The sequence below is a fragment of the Onychostoma macrolepis genome, chromosome 07, assembly GCF_012432095.1.
Source record: "Onychostoma macrolepis isolate SWU-2019 chromosome 07, ASM1243209v1, whole genome shotgun sequence".
NCBI lineage: Eukaryota > Metazoa > Chordata > Actinopteri > Cypriniformes > Cyprinidae > Onychostoma > Onychostoma macrolepis.
This window is the reverse complement of record NC_081161.1, coordinates 29,922,945-29,944,302: the sequence shown is the minus strand read 5'-3', so window position 1 is coordinate 29,944,302 and position 21,358 is coordinate 29,922,945. Positions and strand designations below refer to the sequence as shown.

Genomic DNA, 21,358 nt, shown 5'->3' with positions numbered 1-21,358 from the left:
ATTTACAATATAATAAAACATAAATACTGTAATGTTGAAAATTCAGCTTTGCCATTACATGAATAAATGTTAAAATATATTAATCAGTTATTTTACTAATAATATTTAATATTACTGTTCTTACTGTAATTTTTGATCAAACAAATGTAGCCTTGGAGAGCATAAGAGACTTCTTTCTGAAACATTTAAAAATCTTACCAATCCCAAAACCGTTGAACAGTAGTGTTCATCCATTCCATATGTTTTATAGATAATAATATCTCCTGAACGTGTGTCATTTGCATCAACATACTTGATATTCTGTTCTTTTACAAAATAATTTATTAAATACATTTTAATGTAATAGAAGCTGTTTTACCTATTTTGAAAATGTACTTGCCTTACAATGAGGTGAGAATGTAACAGTCCTGTGTGCTCATGTTTTGTGGTCCATGATTCCTTCCTCTCCTACAGTAGCACAGATGCAGGTGAAGACTCAGGTGAACTGGACTTCAGTGCTTTACTGAAAAAGAGGTGAGTCTTTAGAGATCTATTTCATCAGATACATTCATTGCCTACTTTAAAATTTGGGTTTAAAACCTGAGACTGAAAATGCAATATTTTAAGTGAACAAATTAAGTCAAAAGTTGCACTGAAATAATTCACTCAAGCTAACATGATTCTGAGCAAGTACATTTTGTTCTTCAATGGAAGCAATAACATTTAACATTTGTACAGAGGAGTTTACATGCTCAGTGTCACAAATTTTTTATTAGTGACCTTTGAATAGTTGAATCAAAGACTTTAGATGTATTTAGATGCCTTAAAGTGACTTTGGTTGAATCTAACAAAATCTAACATATTTTATTCATTTTACATCTTTTTTTTTCTTCTTCTTTTTTGGATTGATGCCTAAAATTGATTTTGATTCCAAGATTTTTTAAAGTGTTCTCAGCTGTTTGAGCTCATATGGTGTGAATGAGTTAATTAAATATCTTTCAAATACTGAAATGTAAGCTTTATTTAGCCTTTTTTTTGTATTTGAACTACACAATGATTTTTTCCTTCTAAGGCTCATCTATGTATAATTATTTTCCCCGTTTTTCTCCTCTGTGGCTGTTCTGTTCCCATGTTCAGAGAGTAAGTGAGTCACGCTGATCTGACTGCTTGTGCATGAAGGAATGTTGAGTGTTGTATTGCAGAGTGTGTGTGTGATAACTTGATTATTCTCTCTCCTAATCAGCCACTGATTGCCAACTTTAGTCCTTATAGGTTTTTCCACTCCACAGACTGCACACCCACTTGGAACTAGATAGACAGAGTCACGTTTGAATTATTTTTAGCAAACTCCTTCATCATTACTCATATACTCCTAATTAATCACATTAATAAACCAAGAACTCTCACGATTCCTACGCCATTTCACATCCCACGCATTCATTCCACATTCACTGACTCTGACACGACAGCATAGCAAATTGGTTATGTCAGTAAACACTGTACGTTCACGCAAATAGTTTCTAACTCTTTGAGTTTAATAAACACAAAAGGCATGTGAAGATAAAACATTTAATTAAGGAGGAAGATTCTAAAGGCCACAATGACTCTGCATACTTTAAGTGCCTTTATAAAATATGAATTGTAAAATGGTATTGATGGCTTAACAATGCATTGCTATATGATCTGAGAGCTTGATAATGTGCAATAATCTGCTGTGGTTTGTCTTACCATGCTTGACGCTTGGGTTCTGCCTCTACATAAGTACAGCAGTTTCTTAAAAACTGGCCTACGGTAAGAATTTTTTTTAAACATGCAGAATAAAAAATCTATTTAACAACATTCATTAACATTTATTAGCCATGGTAAATTGCATTTCTATACTTTAATAAAGAGTTTGAATGAATAATGTACCTAACATGCTTAATGCCTGTCATCATTTACTCACCATTATTTTGTTCCAAACCTGTATGATTTTTTTTTCTTCTGTAGGACAAAAAGATATTTGGAAAAATGTTTCAACTGTTTTAATCCATACAGTGAAAGTCAATGGGGTCCATTGCTGTTTTGGACCCCACTGCATTGTATGGATGAAACACATTTTCAATCATCTCCTTTTTTTTGTAGTACAGGTTTGACACAACATCAGGCTGAGTAAATAATGACAGAATTCTCATTTTGGGGGGAACTATTCCTTTAACAATTGTTTAAAAACAATATCAAAACATTGCGAAGATATAAAATGTTTTGACTTGATTAACCTGTTCTGATCATCCTCTATCCGCTGTTGTGGGTCCACAGAGCTGTTCATGTGAGCGCAGAGCCTGACGTAGACGTATGGGAAATCCTCCAGAAGGCTCCAGCATCAGAGTATGAAAAGATCGCCTTCCAGTATGGAATCACAGACTTGCGGGGGATGCTTAAGCGACTCAAAAAAATGAAAAAAGAAGAGAAGAAAAGTGCAGGTTTGTAACCTTGTTGAACTTTGTTAACTGTACAGGCCACACAAGTGACATATATACAGTGCCTTGTGAAAGTATTCATACCCCCTTCATTTTTTTCTTTCTATGTTGCTGCCTTATGTTAAACTGCTTTACATTTTCACATATACCACAATAACAAAGCAAAAAACACATCATGACAACGTTATTAAAATTTTATTAAAAATAAAAAATAGAAACAATTACACTGCATAAGCATTCATACCCTTTTCTGGTACACTTGAAATTTAGCTCAGGAGCATTCATATTGCTTGTACGTTACTAAACTTCAAAAGGAGTTAACCTGTGGCAAATTCAATTGAATGAGTATGATTTGGAAAGGCATACACCCCCATCAAAAGGTCTACAGCTGCTGAAAATGCATATTAAAAAAAAAAAAACAAGCCCTGAGGTCAAAAGTGTGCACTACTGCCGGTAGAGTGCAGAGACAGGACTCTGTCAAGACACGAATCTGGGAAAGAGTTCAGAAAATAATCTGCTGCATTAAAGGTTTACAGTTGCATGTAGTCTCCATTATCCTTAATGGAATAAGTTTGGAACAACCAGGACTCTGCCTAGAGCTGGCCTCCTGGCCAAACTGAGCAATCAATCACCAAGAAGCTGATGGTCACTCTAGTTGAGCTCCATATACTGCGTGGAGATGGGAGAAACTTACAGAAGGACAGATGTCATTGTAGCACTCCACCGATCTGGGTTTTATGGCAGTTTGGCAAGACTCAATCCACTCCTCAAGTGAAGACACATGAAAAACCACTTGGAATTTGCAAAAACCACCTAAAGGATTCTCAGACTGTGAGAAACAAGATTTTCCGGTCTGATGAACCTCAGTTCCAAGCATCATGTATGTAGGAAACCAGGAACTGCTCATCACCTGCACAGTAGCATCCCAACAGTAAAGTGTGCTGGTAGCAGCCTCATGCTGTAAGGGTGTTTTTCATCAGCAGGGACTGAGGGACTCATCATAATAGAAGAAAAGCTCTACACAGCAAAATATAGTGATAGCCCTAATGAAAACTTAGCCCAGAGCATTCAGAACTTCGGACTGGGCAGAAGGTTCACCTTTCCAGGAAAATGACCCTAAGCACACAGCAAGAGTGGCTTATGGACAACTCTGTGAATGTCCTTGAGTGGCCCAGCCAGAGTTGTCACAAATCTTTGTTTTTTGCTTTGTCATTATATAGTGTAGATTGATGTGAAAAAGGTAATTTAAAGCAGTCTAACTTAAGTCAGCAACATAAAATGTTTAAAGAGTATGAAGGGGTATGAATACTTTTGCAAGGCACTGTAAGTCATTTACTAATTTGACTGTTAGCGATAGGTCAAGTTGCAATGATGATGGTGAGATATATTAAATGGATTAGAAAGAACTATACTTTCCTACTCCCAGCAGTTTTGTTGCTTCAAAACTGATCTGTTCAATAAAAACCACAAACTTTTTTTTAACATGCTCATGTGCAGCACTTCTTTCTAATAGTGGTGACTTAGCTTTTCATCTTTATTTTAAACACAGCATTTCTGAGGAAGCTGGACCCAGCCTACCAAGTCGAAAAGGGACATAAGATCAAACTGCAAATTGAAGTGGCCAATCCAGATGCAGAGGTTAAATGGCTAAAAAATGGACAAGAGATACACCCAACTGGAAGGTATTTACTTGGGTCCTTTCACTGTTAAAAACATGTTTGAGTCACATGCATTCTCAAAATTGTAAGTATATAGAAAGGCTTACAATTAACTGTCTCTATTTTTTGACGTCTGGCAACACTGTGTGCTTATGGATGGATGGTCTGCTCTTCCTGCTCTCCGCTGTCAACCCTAGCAAGTGAGTGGCATTCAACAGCATGCTTATGACAATACACAGCCTAAACACAATCAGCAACTTCAAGGCTTGTCTCTGTGGGGTTGGATGTCTCAAACAGCCTGTTGACTATGAATATGCAGGGACAGTTTTCCAAGAATACATAGCAGCTCTGTAAACTCAGATGCCAGCTGTGCCAACGGATGGAGGCTGTCAGATGTTTAAGGACTCAAATAACAATAGAACAAAAACTATCCTCAATGGCTAATAATATTTTTCAGTGACCTTAGCTTAAAAAAAAAAACTATTTATGAATACATCTTGTGAACTGAAGAATTTTTAAAGCTAGTCTTGTCTTATGTTTACAATTGTCTATTATTTGTTTGCCACAATATTTTTACATTATATTGCCATCATATAAAGGTTTTTCCACGTTAAAGTGCCCCTATTATGGGTAATGAAAGGTTCATATTTTGGTTTTGGGAGTCCCCAACAACAGGTTGACATGCATGCAAATAAAACATAAAACACTTTCATTGTCTCATAATATGCATTTATTTTTTACCTTACTTGCTCAACGACTCCCAAACGATTCGCTCAACGATTCATTTTTCCAAATCTTTCCTTGGCGTGACTCTAATCTGCAGTGATTGGTCTGATTGTTCGATTTCATTTCCATTGCATAATAAAAGCAGCATTTGTGAGTGCAGTGCTGCTTTGTGTACAGCCTTACCGGGGTCCGGGGAAACAGCTGTTTTACCGCTCCAAAAGCTGCACTTTGTGGCAAAGAATGAATTTGCATTTTCATTCAGACCAACAAGAAAAGACCAACAAGTGGGCGGCAATATGCTAATGTTTCATGTTGAGGTCAATCATTTTAAAAACGACTTGTTTCAATGATTCAGACAATAACTTTATACATGGTTTAAAACTTGTTTCATTTACTTAGAGCTGTGTTACACACTGCATGAAAGGTAATTAAAAAGAAAATCCATAAAAAGGGCACTTTAAAGGGTCATGAAACCCCCCTGTTTCAGATCTGAAAAAGACTCCAGAAATGGGCGTGTAAAACTGTGGAAAAGTGGGAGTGTAGAGGGTGGGAAGAGGGGAGAAAACAACCAATAAAACACAGACCTACACTCATTATACAGACAGATGAATATTAAAATATATTTAAAACAGAAAGAATAGAGGCATAGTTACTTTTTGTTAACTCTTCTTTGTATTTTCGGTCTATATCATTGTTGGCTGTGTATCAGCGCCCTTATTCGTGCATATTTCATGTGAAGAAGACATGATATGTGCATTATCACGGTGCTGGCTCATGTTTGGAGCACGAGAGAATATGAAATATACTCACAAACGCTTAAAACACGCTTGCTCCGGTCTGGATATGAACTATGATCCGCGCAGTGAGTGTTATTATATTAAACCCATTGCGGCGTTCCGCACAGAAACCGCTCTCTCATGCGCGCTCCACCTGTTGTCATATTAAATATTGTTGCAGTCATGTTCACAGAAATGAGCTGACAGCGCGAAGCTCTTTCGTGAGATTTGAATTCTCCGCTGTAAGACGACCTCATACATAATACAGCCCAGTGATTGGACGGTAAGAGTTCATTCTCATGAATAATACTCAGAGCTCGGAAAACCGATGACATAGACGCGTACTCGTTAGCCACGGCAGCCAATCACCACTCCAGATTAACGCATATAGAATGAAATTGCTCCAAAAATAACCACTTTTTCCTTAATAATAGATATAATGAGTGCTATTGTTGTTTTCACTGATGTGCAACCTGTTCTTATATATTAACATCTAAAAAAAAAAAGTGTTTTAAACAAGTGTTTTGTTCATTTTCTGAAATGTATTGTTAATGTATGTTTGGAAGAGCCTCTCCAACAGTGATGCTTTGTCCCCATCTAGAGAACAAACTTGGATCTGCTCCTAAACAATTTCTTATCTTCCCACAGGTACATCTTTGAGAGTGTAGGCAACAAACGCTTCCTCACTATCAACAACTGTTCTCTGGCAGATGATGCTGCTTATACGTGCGTGATTGGAGAAGAGAAGACCGTCACTGAGCTCTTTGTTAAAGGTAATTAACTTGCACAGACAGGAATCTCTAAGAAAAGACAAAATGGTATAGACCAGTAAATATTTTATATTATTTTAAATATTTTTAGCTGCATTATTTATGCATTTTTGTTTTTTTTATTATTTCTCTCCGCCTTCAGAGCCTCCTGTTCTTATCGTACGTAACCTAGAGGATCAGATGGTTATGAATGGAGAGCGAGTAGAGTTTGAGTGTGAAGTGTCTGAAGAGGGGGCTCAAGTCAAATGGTAGGTTTGTCAACAAGCACACACTTCCTTTTCCCTTCCGTTACTAGTAACACATTTTCCAGGACACATTTAAGAAATAAAGTGCATCCATAATGAGCATGACAAGCTTATATCTGTACTAGACTGCAATACACAAAAGATATCAAACAACACCAGAGAAGGGTTTAGAAAAGGTGACCATTTCTCGAGCTGTCCTGGATGAGTCAGAGTCTTGGCATTCCACAGATGTCCAGTAGATGGCATATGTGTTTCTTTTAGCATGGCTGGCTGGCTGGTTGGGTGAGTCACACTGACTGACAGATGGTGGTGCGTGAGTGAGTGCTGGTTCTGCCATAGCTGTAGCCAAGGCTCTATATCACCCTGGGCTGTAAATGATCAGTGCCTGGAAAAGGTCATAGCAGCCTTTTAGCACCTCACAAGTGTCCTAGAATGGAATGAGAAAGTCACTGGCGGTTTATGGCACCTCTCTTGAATAGTGGATGACTTTCATGATTACAGAAAGCCAAAAGTAGATACTGTTCCTAGTACTGGAATGCCACGATGTAGGACTTTATATTACAAGTGTAATGGGCTAAAATAATGTGGTTTTGTGTTTTTAGTCTAAACTGATTGGAATGAATCGGCATATGATGTAAAGTTGCATCGCTTGGGGGTCTGTGTAAAAGCTTATGCAAGCATGAGAAAAGATTAGCAGCTATCAACTTAATATTAATCGTTAGTCCTTTACTATGTCAGCCATTTGATTTATCCCAATTGCTTCCACTACCCTGCAGTAATGCTCATAAATCAAGCTTTACATTTTAGAGGTTGTTATTAGAGTACATCATTGCCATAATACTGTTAGCCATGATAGTACCTTTAGAAATGTTTTTGTTCTTTCATGTTTAGGTGCAAATCTTCTTGGAACTCTTCCTTCTGTAATTTAACATAACTTTTTTTCAACTGCATATAGGCCTATTTATATGAATAGTGAATTGCAGTTCAGTGAGACTCTGACCTAAACATCAACAGATATTAATGAATGCCAAACTTCTGACCTGTACAGGGAGAAAGATGGAGTGGAACTTACCCGAGATGAGTCCTTCAAGTATCGCTTCAAGAAAGATGGATGTAAGCATGTCCTTATCATTAATGATGTGACCAAGGAGGACTGTGGGCACTACAGAGTGAAAACCAATGGAGGGCAATCATTAGCAGAGCTCATGGTTCAGGGTAAATATCTGAATTTGGAGAGTTTCAAGTCCTCCTAGATTTGCAGACTTCGGTCCCCAGCTACAGATGTTTTCAGATTTGTACTGTAACTTATTGAACGAATTCCACCCTTGATAGTGGAAGGGATGAATTAATTATGTTTATTTAAAAAAAAATACTTTGCACATATGGTAGTGATTAAGGTTTCACACTCATGGCCATGTCATTCAAACTTCACCTCTCATCAGTTTAGAAAACATGGCCACCAACCCTTGTGTACAAGGTTAACATTCACAATGCCAACATGCCAGCTATTGTTAGACCGCCTGGCCCATATATTTTAACAGGGCAGGTGACTCTGTCTGTTCCTCCCTCACTCTCTCTTTCGGTCATTGTCACACACCGCTCCGTACCTCTCTTTTAATAGCATCTAAGGAAGATTTATGACTCATTCCCTTTCTCACCCATTTCTTTTTATTGTTTGCTTCTGTCTCTTTCTCATTCTCTCTACACCCTCTGTCTCCTATTCTGAGTCTTGAAGCATGTATAGCACTTTAAAAGCAAACTGATACCCAGGTATGTCTGCTACCAGTTTGTCTGGGCTTTTGATCAAATACAAGAGGTGCCAAGAAAAAAAAAAGCTGCCCAGTAATACTGTAACTCTACCAGCCCGTCAGTGGGATTGTTACCTTTCCTTACCCCACCTCTCTTTATTATCTTAAAGGGATAGTTCACCCAAACATGAATCAGTTACTCACCTGCATGTTGCTGCAGAACTGTATGATTTCTTTCTTCTGTAATTCAAAGGTTTTCCATGTTATGATGTTACATCCAAAAAAACATGGGATTTCCATGTTACGTTTTAGTTAGTGATGATAACATATTAGAATAGCTTTTGTGGTGTAATGTGGTAAGCATCCATAATTCGTTTTTGGTCATGTGTGATGACCTTGTGTTCTCTTTGACCTCTGACCTTTAGAGAAACAGCTAGAGGTCTATCAAAACATTGCTGACCTGACGGTGAAGGCCAAAGACCAGGCTGTGTTCAAATGTGAGGTTTCTGATGAGAATGTGAAAGGCATCTGGTACAAAAATGGAGTGGAGGTGAAACCTGATGCCAGAACTCATATCACACACATTGGCAGGTACGTGCACGTGTGTTACATAAATATTAAGTTGGAGATTTCTTGATGTCTATAAGCAAAGTCTCAAATGAAGGTTTATTCTTCAAATTAAGGTTAAAAAAACATGGTTTGGCTAAACCATGCGTGTTTAGATTTAGCTAAACTGAATGGTAGCTATACAATGTAAGCAAAACACTGCATACTGCCAACAGCAAAGCAGCTCTAAAAGGGGTATACAATTTTAAGTATAATAAAACATGGTATAAATAGAAAAAAAATATTAGTAAAATAACATTTAAATGATAAAATATAAATGAAAAAAAAAAGTCTTAAAGTACACTACACCATTGTAGTCCTGTGGCATTTTCATGGTACTGATGAAGTATTGTGTTTACATAAAACACAAAAACATGTCTAAAACGTTGAAGCCCGTTGTAACTTTATGGTAATTTTAGTTTTTTACATTTTGGAATTTCTTTACTTGTACCTTCATCCAGCGTTCTTTTTGTTCTTTGTGAAGATACTTTTTTTATTTATATTTAGGATTCATAAGCTGACCATTGATGATGTAAAGCCAGAGGATGAGGGTGACTACACCTTCGTTCCTGAGGGCTATGCCTTCAATCTCTCTGCCAAGCTCAACTTTTTAGGTACATCCTTTTTTAATTATTACTGAAGAATGTGAGTTTAAAATGCTCTTTAAAAAAATAAATGAATAAAAATCTGTGCCATGTTTTTGAAATTATTGTGTTTTATCTTTACAGAGGTCAAGATCGACTTTGTTCCTCGCCAAGGTAAATAAAATTAAAAACAGCATTAATATAATTTGTAATCATGATTGCAACCCCGAGGTTGTTGTAACTACATTAAACCATAAATATTGAAATGAAAAAAAGTAACCCTTTTTTGGTAACACTTAATTTTTAGAAATGTGTCAACGTTTCTTTTCTTTTTTTTTAAGATCCTCCCAAGATTCATCTGGACTGCATGGGCCGCACCGCTGAGTCCACAATCTTGGTTTTGGCTGGAAACAAACTGCGACTGGATGTACCAATTACTGGAGATCCTGCTCCCACTGTGGTTTGGACAAAAGGAGAAAAGGTAGGAGCGATTCATTAAATTTTGTCTGGTATTGATTTCTAACAATCCCTGTCTGAGCGAATAGGTCTGAGCTGTGTTTCCCAAAAGCATTGTAAGCCTAAGTAGATTGTAGAAAGCATTGGCAGTAATGATCTGTAAGATCTGCTTGAGAAATGCAGCCCTGTCAAAAACGACAGAATCCCCAAACCTACACTAAACTTTTCCTTTAGAATGTTATTTAGTTAGAAAATCATTTTTTTGAGGACAAAATATGTTTTTGAATTCACCTGCAGTTTGTGGTATGCTTTATATGTTTACTGTAATTCTTTACGATTTGCCATGTTGTCCTGCAAATGTAACAGGAGATCCATCATCTGGGCTTCAGAAGCCTTGACAGGTAGGTACTGTAACATCTCCCGGCCATAACCAGAAAGTTTTGTCGAGGCTCACTGGGACTGGGAGTTTTGTGCTGAGATGGAAGGTTGATAGTTCAGTTTCTCACACTTAACCTCTGACCTGGTTGCCATGGCTTCACAGCTTCTGCTCTGCTCATGTAGGGTAGCATTAAGGAGGGAGAGGCGCGACCTGAACCAAGGCATACATGGACAGTGAAGAACGGTGAAGTGAGTTTGGGCCTTAACAATCCCCGACTGCTTGTACACAGTACATATTCATGTGTCTTATATGCTTCTTGCTTTGGCTGTGATTGACCTACACTGCATGATGTTGCAGTCTTGATCAATTTATCCAGGGGCACACTCCGTAGCTATATATATATATGAACAGTTCATTTGCAAAAACCGATAAACGACACTTTCAAAAAAAAAAAAAAAAGAGAGAGAGAGAGCTGATTGCCGTGCATTATTCTCCACATATCTCCACTCATACCGCGATCTGAACCCTAAACACGTTTTGTCAAATAAAAAGCCGGTATTGTCCACTTTCAAGGCATCGCGAGTTCAAAAGCCGATAAGTTCATTTTAGGCTGCTTTCACTTTGAAAAGACGTGCTAGCTGAGAGGAATTTCGTCAAAGCTGACTAAAGGTGATCAAGGATGGATAATTTCGACGAACTTGATGAACCTGTGATATCTTCTTCAGGGCGAAAAAGGAAAATAAAAGCTGAAACGTTTTCACGGAGCCTTGCAAAAGCAGCGCGTTACAACGGTGAAGGAAAAGCTCCGTGTATTGAGTGTAATTACATTCATACAGTTTATGATCACAACAACGTTTGTCAGGCATCTGCATTGTCATCTGAGGAGATTACAAAGATTAAACGAGTTGTTTTTTTGTTTTGTTTTTTAACTCTAAAACATGAAATTAAATTAACTTTAATTTTGTAAATTACCTGTATTTGTTTAAGTTATTATTACTTAATCAAAACAACCCAACTGCAGTTTGATTGATATTACTTGGAATGCGCAATAAAAAAACTTAAAAATTAAATAAAATGGAGTTATCAGTTTTTGCAAATGAACTAATTTCATATATATATAGTGTATGTGTGTATATATATATATATATATATATATATAAAAGAGTGTGTATATATATATAGAAGAGTGTGTATATATATACATACACACACACACACACACACATATATATATATATATATATATATTCTTTAAATATTTCTTTTTAAATATAGTTTAGTGATTGAAATTGTTAAATTTTGATAAAGCATCCTTCTTTTCTTCTTCACTTTAAATGTGGTTTGTCTTTTCCTGGGTAAAAAGGAAACAAGCTGCTATAACATTAACACAAGCATCACTTTGACACACAAATCATCATACTTTTGAGATCTTGAGAGTTATGAAGCAAGTTTTTCACACACACCACACACAACTCTGTAGAATACAAGGTGAGTGAATCTTTTATAATCTAAAGTTCGTAAAGTATAAAGTTTGAAAATAAAAGGTAAGCACCATCCATTCATAGGAACTAGGGTGGTATTTAACAGGTAACGTATATTATCTGATAATTCAGTTTTTGCGGTATCTATGGGTGTTTTGGTATTTGCAAGTTTTATGTTAGATTTTCCTCTGTGATCTATTCCTGATTGCCTGAATTCAGAGTTGAATCTTTGATTGGTCTGTGATTGATCCAGATTTATTTTTAACAAGTGGTTTTGATTGGTTGTTCAGGTGCTAACGGCCTCAGATGGGCGTGTCCATGTGGAGAGTACCAAAGGCCATTGTATCTTTACCATTGAGGGGGCGGAGCGTCAGGATGAGGGCGTGTACTCTGTCATTGTACGCAATCCTGCTGGAGAGGATACAGCTGACATTAATGTCAAAGTTGTTGGTAAGCTTCTTTAAATCACATTACGATGGGTACATTTCACAGCTGTTCTCTGGGAGGCTGAAGTTAGGCCCTAATTTCATTATGAGCTATGTTGCAGCACTCTTTTGTACACTTCAGAACTGTACACTTCACTTATATATAATATAATGCATCAAAAGGCCACAAACTAAACTGTCCACATCTTTTTCTGTCTATTATGACTCTGTGTGTATTGCCTTCAGAAAGTTTGCAGTATTCAAATGTATAGAAGAGAGCTGCCATTTGAGAGCAAAATACCTTTGATGTTAGCTGTACAGAAGAAATGGCATGACTGAGCTTTTGATGTTTTACAGATGTGCCAGACCCACCTGAAGCTCCCAGAATCCTTAGTGTCGGTGAAGATTCATGTGTTGTCCAATGGGATCCCCCACTCTTTGATGGTGGCCAGCCAGTCATAGGTGACTTAATGATAATAGTACATAGTATTACTACAGAGTTATCTATAGTGTTGCTATAAGTAGTTCATAGTCTATGAAGTAAATCTTGTTGACATCACATGTTCCAAAGAACTATGAATGAATTTTACTTAACACAAACTTCTTCTAAATTGAAGTTAAGTGAAGGAGCCTATATTATATTATAAGGAGCCACATATTATGAAAAAACAACCTAATGAAAGTTAACCTAATAATATAGCTGAAAATCCTCTTTTAAATGTGCACTATAGAGGAAATGCATGATGATAACAATGTGCTCTTAATGTATTTCAGGTTACGTTCTTGAAAGGAAGAAGAAAAAGAGCTATAGATGGATGAGACTCAATTTTGATCCTTATAAAGAGACCACATATGAAGCCAAGAGAATGATTGAGGGTGTATCCTACGAAATGCGTGTTTATGCAGTAAACGCCATCGGCATGTCACGCCCCAGTGCTGCCTCCCAGCCATTTGTGCCAGTTGGTGAGTTCCACTGCTTTGATTTATAACTTTGCTTACGTATTAGGAACTTGTTTGTTTCCCCTGCTTTTCTTTAAGCCTCTGTTGCAGATATTTAATTTTAATATGTTGTGGCTAATCAGGAGGATAGCATATGCTGAATACCAGTTTTATGGATTCCATCCACTGCCTTCATCAGCCCTCAAGGGCTGCTGTTCCTCTCCAGACACATAGAGCTATTTAGCCACATCTTTTCATGCATATAATTGGTGCAATTAACAGGTTGTGTTCTTTTAAAGTGGCATGAAAAGGTCCTTTTCAACAATATGACATGTTAATGATGCATTCATTTTTTGCTCATCTTTAACATAATCTTCTAGTGAGCTGCGTTAAAAGCATTGCTATCTGTGTAGACTGTTGTCTGTTACAAGACAGCTGATTAGGAAACTATCCATGGCATCCTTCTCTATAAATAATGGCACGTTAGCACTTTGCAAAGCTGTATCTACTGCATTGACAAAAGAGAGGAGGGGACAGGACAGTGCACTTCCTTTGTTACTTGCCTGTCACCGTCACTGTGCCTAGAGAAGACCACAGCAGGTGTTACAGGACGGACAGACACTTTTCAGGAGGCTCTACTTGTAAAACACACCAGACTGAGGTGATCCAGAGACAGAATGACCAAACCGATGCTCCCCAAGACTGCTGAGAAGAAGCCAGCTGAGGCACCGCCGGCTGAAGCACCACCGGCCGAGCCAATGCCCGATGTCCCAGCAGAAACCAAAGAGCCAGAGCCAGAAGCATCACCTCCACAAGAACCTGCACAAGAGGCCAGTGCTGAAGCTGCTGCACCTCCAACTGAGGAGGCAACTCCTGCTCCTCCTGAAGATGGAGCTTCTCCAGCAGAAGCAGCACCAACGGGAGAGGAAGGGGCACCATCTGCAGAAGCACCTCTAGAGGAAACTGCCCCCCCACCAGAGCCGGAACCAGAGCCTAAACCTGTTGGCAGTAGGCATCTATTTCTAACTATCTTTTGTGGAGAATATTAATCTCCAGGGATTATACTACTCTCCGTGACATCTTTATATATCTTTTTACGGCTGTCTTGATGCATCATTGTCACTAACTTATTACAAGAATATGGCATAGAGTAGCATTAAAACCTAAACCAGTTGTATAATGCCTGTCCATATGGGTATTGTTACAGTATTCAGTTTGTATAATGATATGCTGTTGAGATAGTATTCTCAATTGAAACAAGTAGAGGCTTGTGCCCGGAAACAGTATTACTTGTGTCATGACATAACAAGCGGATATAACTGTCATTGTGTGAATGGTTACACCTGAAGATATGGTTACATTAGTGAAATGTTGCTGGCAAAAAATGTTAATTGTCAGTAGTGTAGCGACGTATAAAGCACATTTCAAAAAGAAGTCACTTGTGGTGTTCTGCTGGTTGGACCAAAGTTGCATCTCGAACCCGATGCAAAATTTGCACGGGCAAATCTTTCACTCTCATTCATTGCCAATTGCAGATTCCTGTTGAAATGACTAGGCTTATATTTTACCATGAAAAATTTGCAGAAGGATGGTAAATGTGAATGCACCTTAAGGCCTGAATAAGCATACCAAAGCAAAACCTGATCATTTTACTCTGTTTATTTCTATTGGCCTCATATTTAGAGTGGTTGTTTGCATGTCAAGTAATTAAATCATTTTTCCACTCTAGATAACTCTTGGCTAGATATGAATAGATGTTCTTGGATTTGCTGCAAGTTCATGGTCTTCATAAATACACAGCTTGACCTGAGCATGCCATTGACGCTTAAATATGGCACAAACATTTTAGACTTGAGCTTGCTTACAAATCACAGCAGACAGCATGTTTATCTTCAGGAGGCCCTTATCACCACTACCCTAAGACAAACTCAGACTCATTCAAGCAATATTGGTTATTCTTATCAGTAATGAAAGGCTTTCTGTGAAGGTAGTCTCAAAGGTAAGTAGAGTTGAATGTCACACAATTGAGGTTGCTTTCATAGTTTCCATGGCTGCTTAGTTTAATGACAACGCAATGCTCTTCTCACATTGTTTAGTGGAACTTTACTGGAGACCACAGTGACAAGACCTACTTAATCCAGCTATGTATTAAAAGTCTCCAGTACTATATCTGTCTTTAATGGCTTAGTAACAGTATAGAAGTCTAATACAGCAAATGTTGCACTCAAAATACATCATACACACAAGGGTTTTCCTTGCTGTCAGTTTATGTACAGTTAGTACATCATCATTTCAGAGCTAGGTGCAAAAATCCTAACCAATTTGTTGGCTAAAGTGATAATGGAAAGACAAATAAGAGTGTCAGATGGTACATGATTGATTTACTCCAGCTGCAAGTACTAAGGAAATGGTTCTTGGCCAACCCTTTATACAAGAGCATAGTTTCTTTTGACTGAAACACATACTCATTTGTATCAACTTCCTGTCCACAGCTCCTACCAGCGAGCCCACTGGCCTGTGTGTGGATGACATCAGCGATACCACCATCTCTCTGAAATGGAGGGCTCCAGAGAGGATCGGCTCAGCTGAACTTGAAGGCTATGGGGTTGAGTACTGCAAGGAAGGCTGTAAGTAGGGGATGGTTTAAAGATTTATATGTGTGACGGAATTTCATTAAATGTGTTTATAATGAGAATACACTTGTTTTAAAAAAGTTTGGTGTCTCTTTTTTGTCTCTTATTTTCACCAAGGCTACATTTATCAAAAATACAGTAAAACAGAAAAATGGTGAAATATATATACAAAATTTTAAACACAAGACTTTTGTTTTTGCCCCCATTTTTCATGAGCTGAACTCAAAGATCTAAGACTTTTTCTATGTACACAAAAGGCCTATTTCTCTCAAATATTGTTCACAAATCTGTCTAAATCTGTGTTAGTGAGCACTTCTCCTTTGCCGAGATACTCCATCCACCTCACAGGTGTGGCATATCAAGATGCTAATTAGACAGCATGATTATTGCACAGGTGTGCCATACTGTGCGTTCACACCAATCGCGCGTAGTTGGACGCTTGAACATTTTGAGTTTACTTGCTTCATTCACGCATGAAATTCACTTCACAACAGATGCAAATTCGCGTCAGGGAGGGGCTTCTGCCAGGCGGCTCCAGTCTTGTTGAATAAACACATCAACTCAATATGTATTTATATAGCTCAAATTGAGTAAAGAGCGTTTTTATAACCGACCTCCTCACTCACTTTCTTCCAAGCAAGATCCTTTTTATTCCTGTTTCTGTAAAAGTACGAAGATGTATTGTACAGCTCCGGGTATCCACATACAGCGACGATGATTTTGTCCTCCATAGTTGTTTCGGATTTCTGCCTCCGCACGCTACGTCGTAATCACGTCACTACTAGAGCAAGCTCCTGATTGGTTAACGCGGCGCGAATATTTGCCAAAGTTCCGATTTTTCAACTCACGCGAATCACGCCTCAAACGCCCAAAACGCTCAATTCGTGCCGCCTCATTCGCGCGAATCACGCAGCATGGTTGTCTATTCGCGTCTTTGCATTGACTTAACATGTAAATCACTCGCGCTTAACGCTTCTTTCGCGTCTGGTGTGAACGCACCATTTGGCTGGCCACAATAAAAGGCCTCTCTAAAATGTGCATTTCTCTACCATAAGCAATCTCCAAAGGCGTTTCAGAGAATTTGGCAGTACATCCAACTGGCCTCACAACCGCAGACCACGTGTAACCACACCAGCCCAGGACCTCCACATCCAGCATCTTCACCTCCAAGATCGTCTGAGACCAGCCACCCGGACAGCTGCTGCAACAATTGGTTTGCATAACCAAAGAATTTCTGCATAAACTGTCAGAAACCGTCTCAGGGAAGCTCATCTGCATGCTCGTCATCCTCATCAGGGTCTCGACCTGACTGCAGTTTGTCGTCGTAACCGACTTGAGTGGGCAAATGTTCGATGGCGTCTGGCACTTTGGAGAGGTGTTCTCTTCACGGTGGAATCCCGGTTTTCACTGTACAGGGCAGATGGCAGACAGCATGTATGGCGTCGTGTGGGTGAGCGGTTTGCTGATGTCAACGTTGTGGTTCGAGTGGCCCATGGTGGCGGTGGGGTTATGGTATGGGGAGGTGTTATGGACAACGAACACAGATGCATTTTATTGATGGCATTTTGAATGCACAGAGATACCGTGACGAGATCCTGAGGCCCATTGTTGTGCCATTCATCCATGACCATCACCTCATGTTGCAGCATGATAATGCACGGCCATGTTGCAATCTGTACACAATTCCTGGAAGCTGAAAACATCCCAGTTCTTGCATGGCCAGCATATTCACCGGACATGTATATTTCACGCGTGAATGAAGCAAATTTCACACGCGAATGAAGTGAGTAAACTTAAAATGTTCAAGCGTCCAACTATGCGCGAATATCGCGATTTATTCGTCTGGTGTGAACGCACAGTAAGGCACACCTGTGCAATAATCATGCTGTCTAATCAGGATCTTGATATGCCACACCTGTGAAGTGGATGGAGTATCTTGGCAAAGGAGAAGTGCTCACTAACACAGATTTAGACAGATTTGTGAACAATATTTGAGAGAAATAGGCCTTTTGTGTACATAGAAAAAGTCTTAGATCTTTGAGGTCAGCTCATGTAAAATGGGGGCAAAAAAAAAAGTGTTGTGTTTATAATTTTGTTCAGTGTGTGTGTGTGTGTATATACAGGTGCTGGTCATATAATTAGAATATCATCAAAAAGTTCATTTATTTCACTAATTCCATTCAAAAAGTGAAACTTGTATATTATATTCATTCATTACACACAGACTGATATATTTCAAATGTTTATTTCTTTTAATTTTGATGATTAGAGCATACAGCTCATGAAAGTCAAAAATCAGTATCTCAAAATATTAGAATATTACTTAAGACCAATACAAAGAAAGGATTTTTAGAAATCTTGGCCAACTGAAAAGTATGAAAATGAAAAGTATGAGCATGTACAGCACTCAATATTTAGTTGGGGCTCCTTTTGCCTGAATTACTGCAGCAATGCGGCGTGGCATGGATTCGATCAGTCTGTGGCACTGCTCAGGTGTTATGAGAGCCCAGGTTGCTCTGATAGTGGCCTTCAGCTCTTCTGCGTTGTTGGGTCTGGTGTCTCTCATCTTCCTCTTGACAATACCCCATAGATTCTCTATGGGGTTCAGGTCAGGCGAGTTTGCTGCCCAATCAAGCACAGTAACACTATGGTCATTGAACCAGATTTTGGTACCTTTGGCAGTGTGGGCAGGTGCCAAGTCCTGCTGGAAAATGAAATCAGCATCTCCATAAAGCTTGTCAACAGAAGGAAGCATGAAGTGCTCTAAAATTTCCTGGTAGATGGCTGCGTTGACTGTGGACATCAGAAAACACAGTGGACCAACACCAGCAGATGACATGGCAGCCCAAATCATCACTGACTGTGGAAACTTCACACTGGACTTCAAGCAACATGGATTCTGTGCCTCTCCACTCTTCCTTCAGACTCTGGGACCTTGATTTCCAAATGAAATATAAAATTTACTTTCATCTGAAAAGAGGACTTTGGACCACTGAGCAACAGTCCAGTTCTTTTTCTCCACAGCCCAGGTAAGATGCTTCTGACGTTGTCTTTGGTTCAGAAGTGGCTTGGTAGCCCTTTTCCTGAAGACGTCTGAGCGTGGTGACTCTTGATGCACTGACTCCAGCTTCAGTTCTCTCCTTGTGAAGCTCTCCCAAGTGATTGAATCGGCTTTGCTTGACTGTATTCTCAAGCTTGCGGTCATCCCTGTTGCTTGTGCACCTTTTCCTACCCAAATTCTTCCTTCCAGTCAACTTTGCATTTAATATGCTTTGATACAGCACTCTGTAAACAGCCACACTTTTCACACCTTTGTGGAGGGTGTCAATGTTCGTCTTCTGGATCATTGCCAAGTCAGCAGTCTTCCCCATTATTGTGGTTTCAAAGAACAAGAGATACCCAGAATTTATACTGTAGGGATGGTCATTTATTCAAACTCAAATGTAAATATTCTAATATTTTGAGATACTGATTTTTGACTTTCATGAGCTGTAAGCTCTAATCATCAAAATTAAAAGAAATAAACATTTGAAATATATCAGTCTGTGTGTAATGAATGAAAATAATATACAAGTTTCACTTTTTGAATGGAATTAGTGAAATAAATCAACTTTTTGATGATATTCTAATTATATGACCAGCACCTGTATATATACACACACAGTATATCCAGTCTTCAGTGTCACATGATCCTTCAGAAATCATTCTGTATGCTGATTTGGTGCTCAAGAAACATTTCTTAATTTTTTCATAATTCTTTGATGAAAATAAAGTTTTTATTTAAAATTGAAATTTTATTAACAATGTAATTTTTTTGATCAATTTAAAGCATCCTTGTTGAATAAAGGTATACGTTTCCTTAAAAAAAAGTTGCTTTGACCCCAACCTTTTTGAGCAATAGTATAGCTTCAGAAATTCAGGTGTAAAACATAATTTTTTTTTAACTGCATCAGAGTACTGTTAAGAATAAATTCTCACTGCTCTGTTTTTGAAACCTTTATTTCATCTCTGTAGCGGATGAATGGATTCCTGCATTTTCGGGTCTCACAGAAAGGACCTCAGTGATCATCCGTGACCTGCCAACTGGAGAGAAGATGCAGTTCCGCGTGAGGGCGTATAACATGGCAGGCCCAAGCCTTCCTGCCACATTGCAACAAGCAGTCACCATCCGTGAAATCATGCGTGAGTTACACAGAGAATGATCTTAAAATGTTATGCTAGCCCATTTAAGGTCAATACTTTAGAGTGATGAGGTTTTGCACAATGTGGACTGCTAGAGGTTCAAATTTTTTGTGTTCTAGATTGTGTTTAGAGACACCATATGTTAATGCTTCTTGCTACTGATGAATTTACCTGATAATAGAATGAAATTAAGCTTATAAATGCTAATGTTCAGGCAAATGAGCTTTATTTTTAAGTGAAGATCCATCTATTGAATTGCATTACAGTTCACTGTTGGGAAGGAAATGAGATAGGAAATGAGATGGGGTACGACAGGCTATTATATTATAAGATACAGGGCCACCATGTGAATCACTTGCAATCTGTTATTGCAGAGCGACCCAAAATCTGGCTACCCCGTAACCTCCGCCAGACACTCATCAAGAAAGTAGGAGAAACGATTAACCTGGTAGTCCCCTTCCAGGTGAGAAAAGTCATCCTTAAGATTGGGTTTGAAATGTGCACATCCCTAACAAAATTATGCTGCGGAACATGTGACTAATCCATTCAAACAATTTAGATTTGCATGAAAAGATCCAGCAAAGTTCTGTATTGCTGTGTCCAGCAGTATTATTTGTCGCAATATGAAACCATTGGCTGTCCTCCTTTGATGCAGACTTTGACCTCCAACAGTTTCCATCAGCTAGAGCTTCAGTGTTTGGCTAGACTGTAACTTCTCCACTTGTTTGTTTACAGAACCCAGTTTGTGAAACATAGATCTTCATCCTCTCACTCTATAAATACTCTGAGCTCTATGGCTGAAATTCAATGAGAGAGGCTGCATACAGATGGTAGTCAATGACACAAGTCTGCATGGCATCTGTAACACTCCTGTAGAGAACTATAGTGCCCAAATATCTCTATCTATCTATCTATCTTCTCATAAAAGTACTTTTTCTTTGTTTTTTGTTAGTAATATAGTAAGTGAACAATGAGATGTCTTGACTCATTCTTCACCCACCTAACTTTTAAGGGTAAACCACGACCTCAAGTGACCTGGATAAAGAACGACGAGCCTCTGGACCCTAAGCAGATTAGCATACGAAACAGCGACACTGATACCATCCTCTTCATCAGGAGATCTGAGAGAAAGGATTCTGGGAAGTATGAAGTTCAAGTGCAAATTGAGAATGTGGAGGACAGGGCCAGTGTGAATATACAGATTGTTGGTGAGTTACTAGGACCAGTTTGACAGCATACACTCAGTTTAACCTGTATTATCGACTAGATTTGACACAACTGCGCAAGAATAAAATCTAGAAATTGCACTCAA

General features: G+C 38.5%; 2 protein-coding genes across 3 annotated transcripts in view; both read left to right on the top strand.

Annotated features, from left to right (window-relative positions):
• The window catches only part of mybpc3 (myosin binding protein C3), a 33,982-nt gene that overhangs the window by 6,194 nt on the left and 6,430 nt on the right, over positions 1-21,358 (top strand). Inside the window, exons 9-29 of one of the 2 annotated variants that reach the window (XM_058780918.1) lie at positions 454-513; positions 1,117-1,119; positions 1,747-1,770; positions 2,278-2,441; positions 3,988-4,120; positions 4,294-4,296; positions 6,247-6,371; positions 6,511-6,616; positions 7,662-7,828; positions 8,787-8,952; positions 9,475-9,581; positions 9,696-9,725; positions 9,893-10,032; positions 10,569-10,634; positions 12,158-12,317; positions 12,650-12,754; positions 13,067-13,255; positions 15,724-15,858; positions 19,879-20,046; positions 20,421-20,509; positions 21,059-21,254. In XM_058780918.1, coding sequence (XP_058636901.1) covers positions 454-513; positions 1,117-1,119; positions 1,747-1,770; positions 2,278-2,441; positions 3,988-4,120; positions 4,294-4,296; positions 6,247-6,371; positions 6,511-6,616; positions 7,662-7,828; positions 8,787-8,952; positions 9,475-9,581; positions 9,696-9,725; positions 9,893-10,032; positions 10,569-10,634; positions 12,158-12,317; positions 12,650-12,754; positions 13,067-13,255; positions 15,724-15,858; positions 19,879-20,046; positions 20,421-20,509; positions 21,059-21,254 — 2,336 coding nt within the window. The remainder of the gene's footprint in view (positions 1-453; positions 514-1,116; positions 1,120-1,746; positions 1,771-2,277; positions 2,442-3,987; positions 4,121-4,293; positions 4,297-6,246; positions 6,372-6,510; positions 6,617-7,661; positions 7,829-8,786; positions 8,953-9,474; positions 9,582-9,695; positions 9,726-9,892; positions 10,033-10,568; positions 10,635-12,157; positions 12,318-12,649; positions 12,755-13,066; positions 13,256-15,723; positions 15,859-19,878; positions 20,047-20,420; positions 20,510-21,058; positions 21,255-21,358) is intronic. The other variant, XM_058780919.1, reaches the window with a different exon arrangement.
• Positions 13,270-15,717, top strand: LOC131543528 (fibrous sheath CABYR-binding protein-like). Its single transcript, XM_058780917.1, has one exon. It carries the CDS (start codon positions 13,909-13,911, stop codon positions 14,278-14,280), a length of 372 nt encoding a protein of 123 aa, XP_058636900.1. The 5' UTR covers positions 13,270-13,908; the 3' UTR covers positions 14,281-15,717.

Coding starts and splice junctions, on each gene's coding strand:
- LOC131543528 (XM_058780917.1), top strand. CDS start 13,909: ATGACCAAACCGATGCTCCCCAAGACTGCTGAGAAGAAGCCAGCTGAG.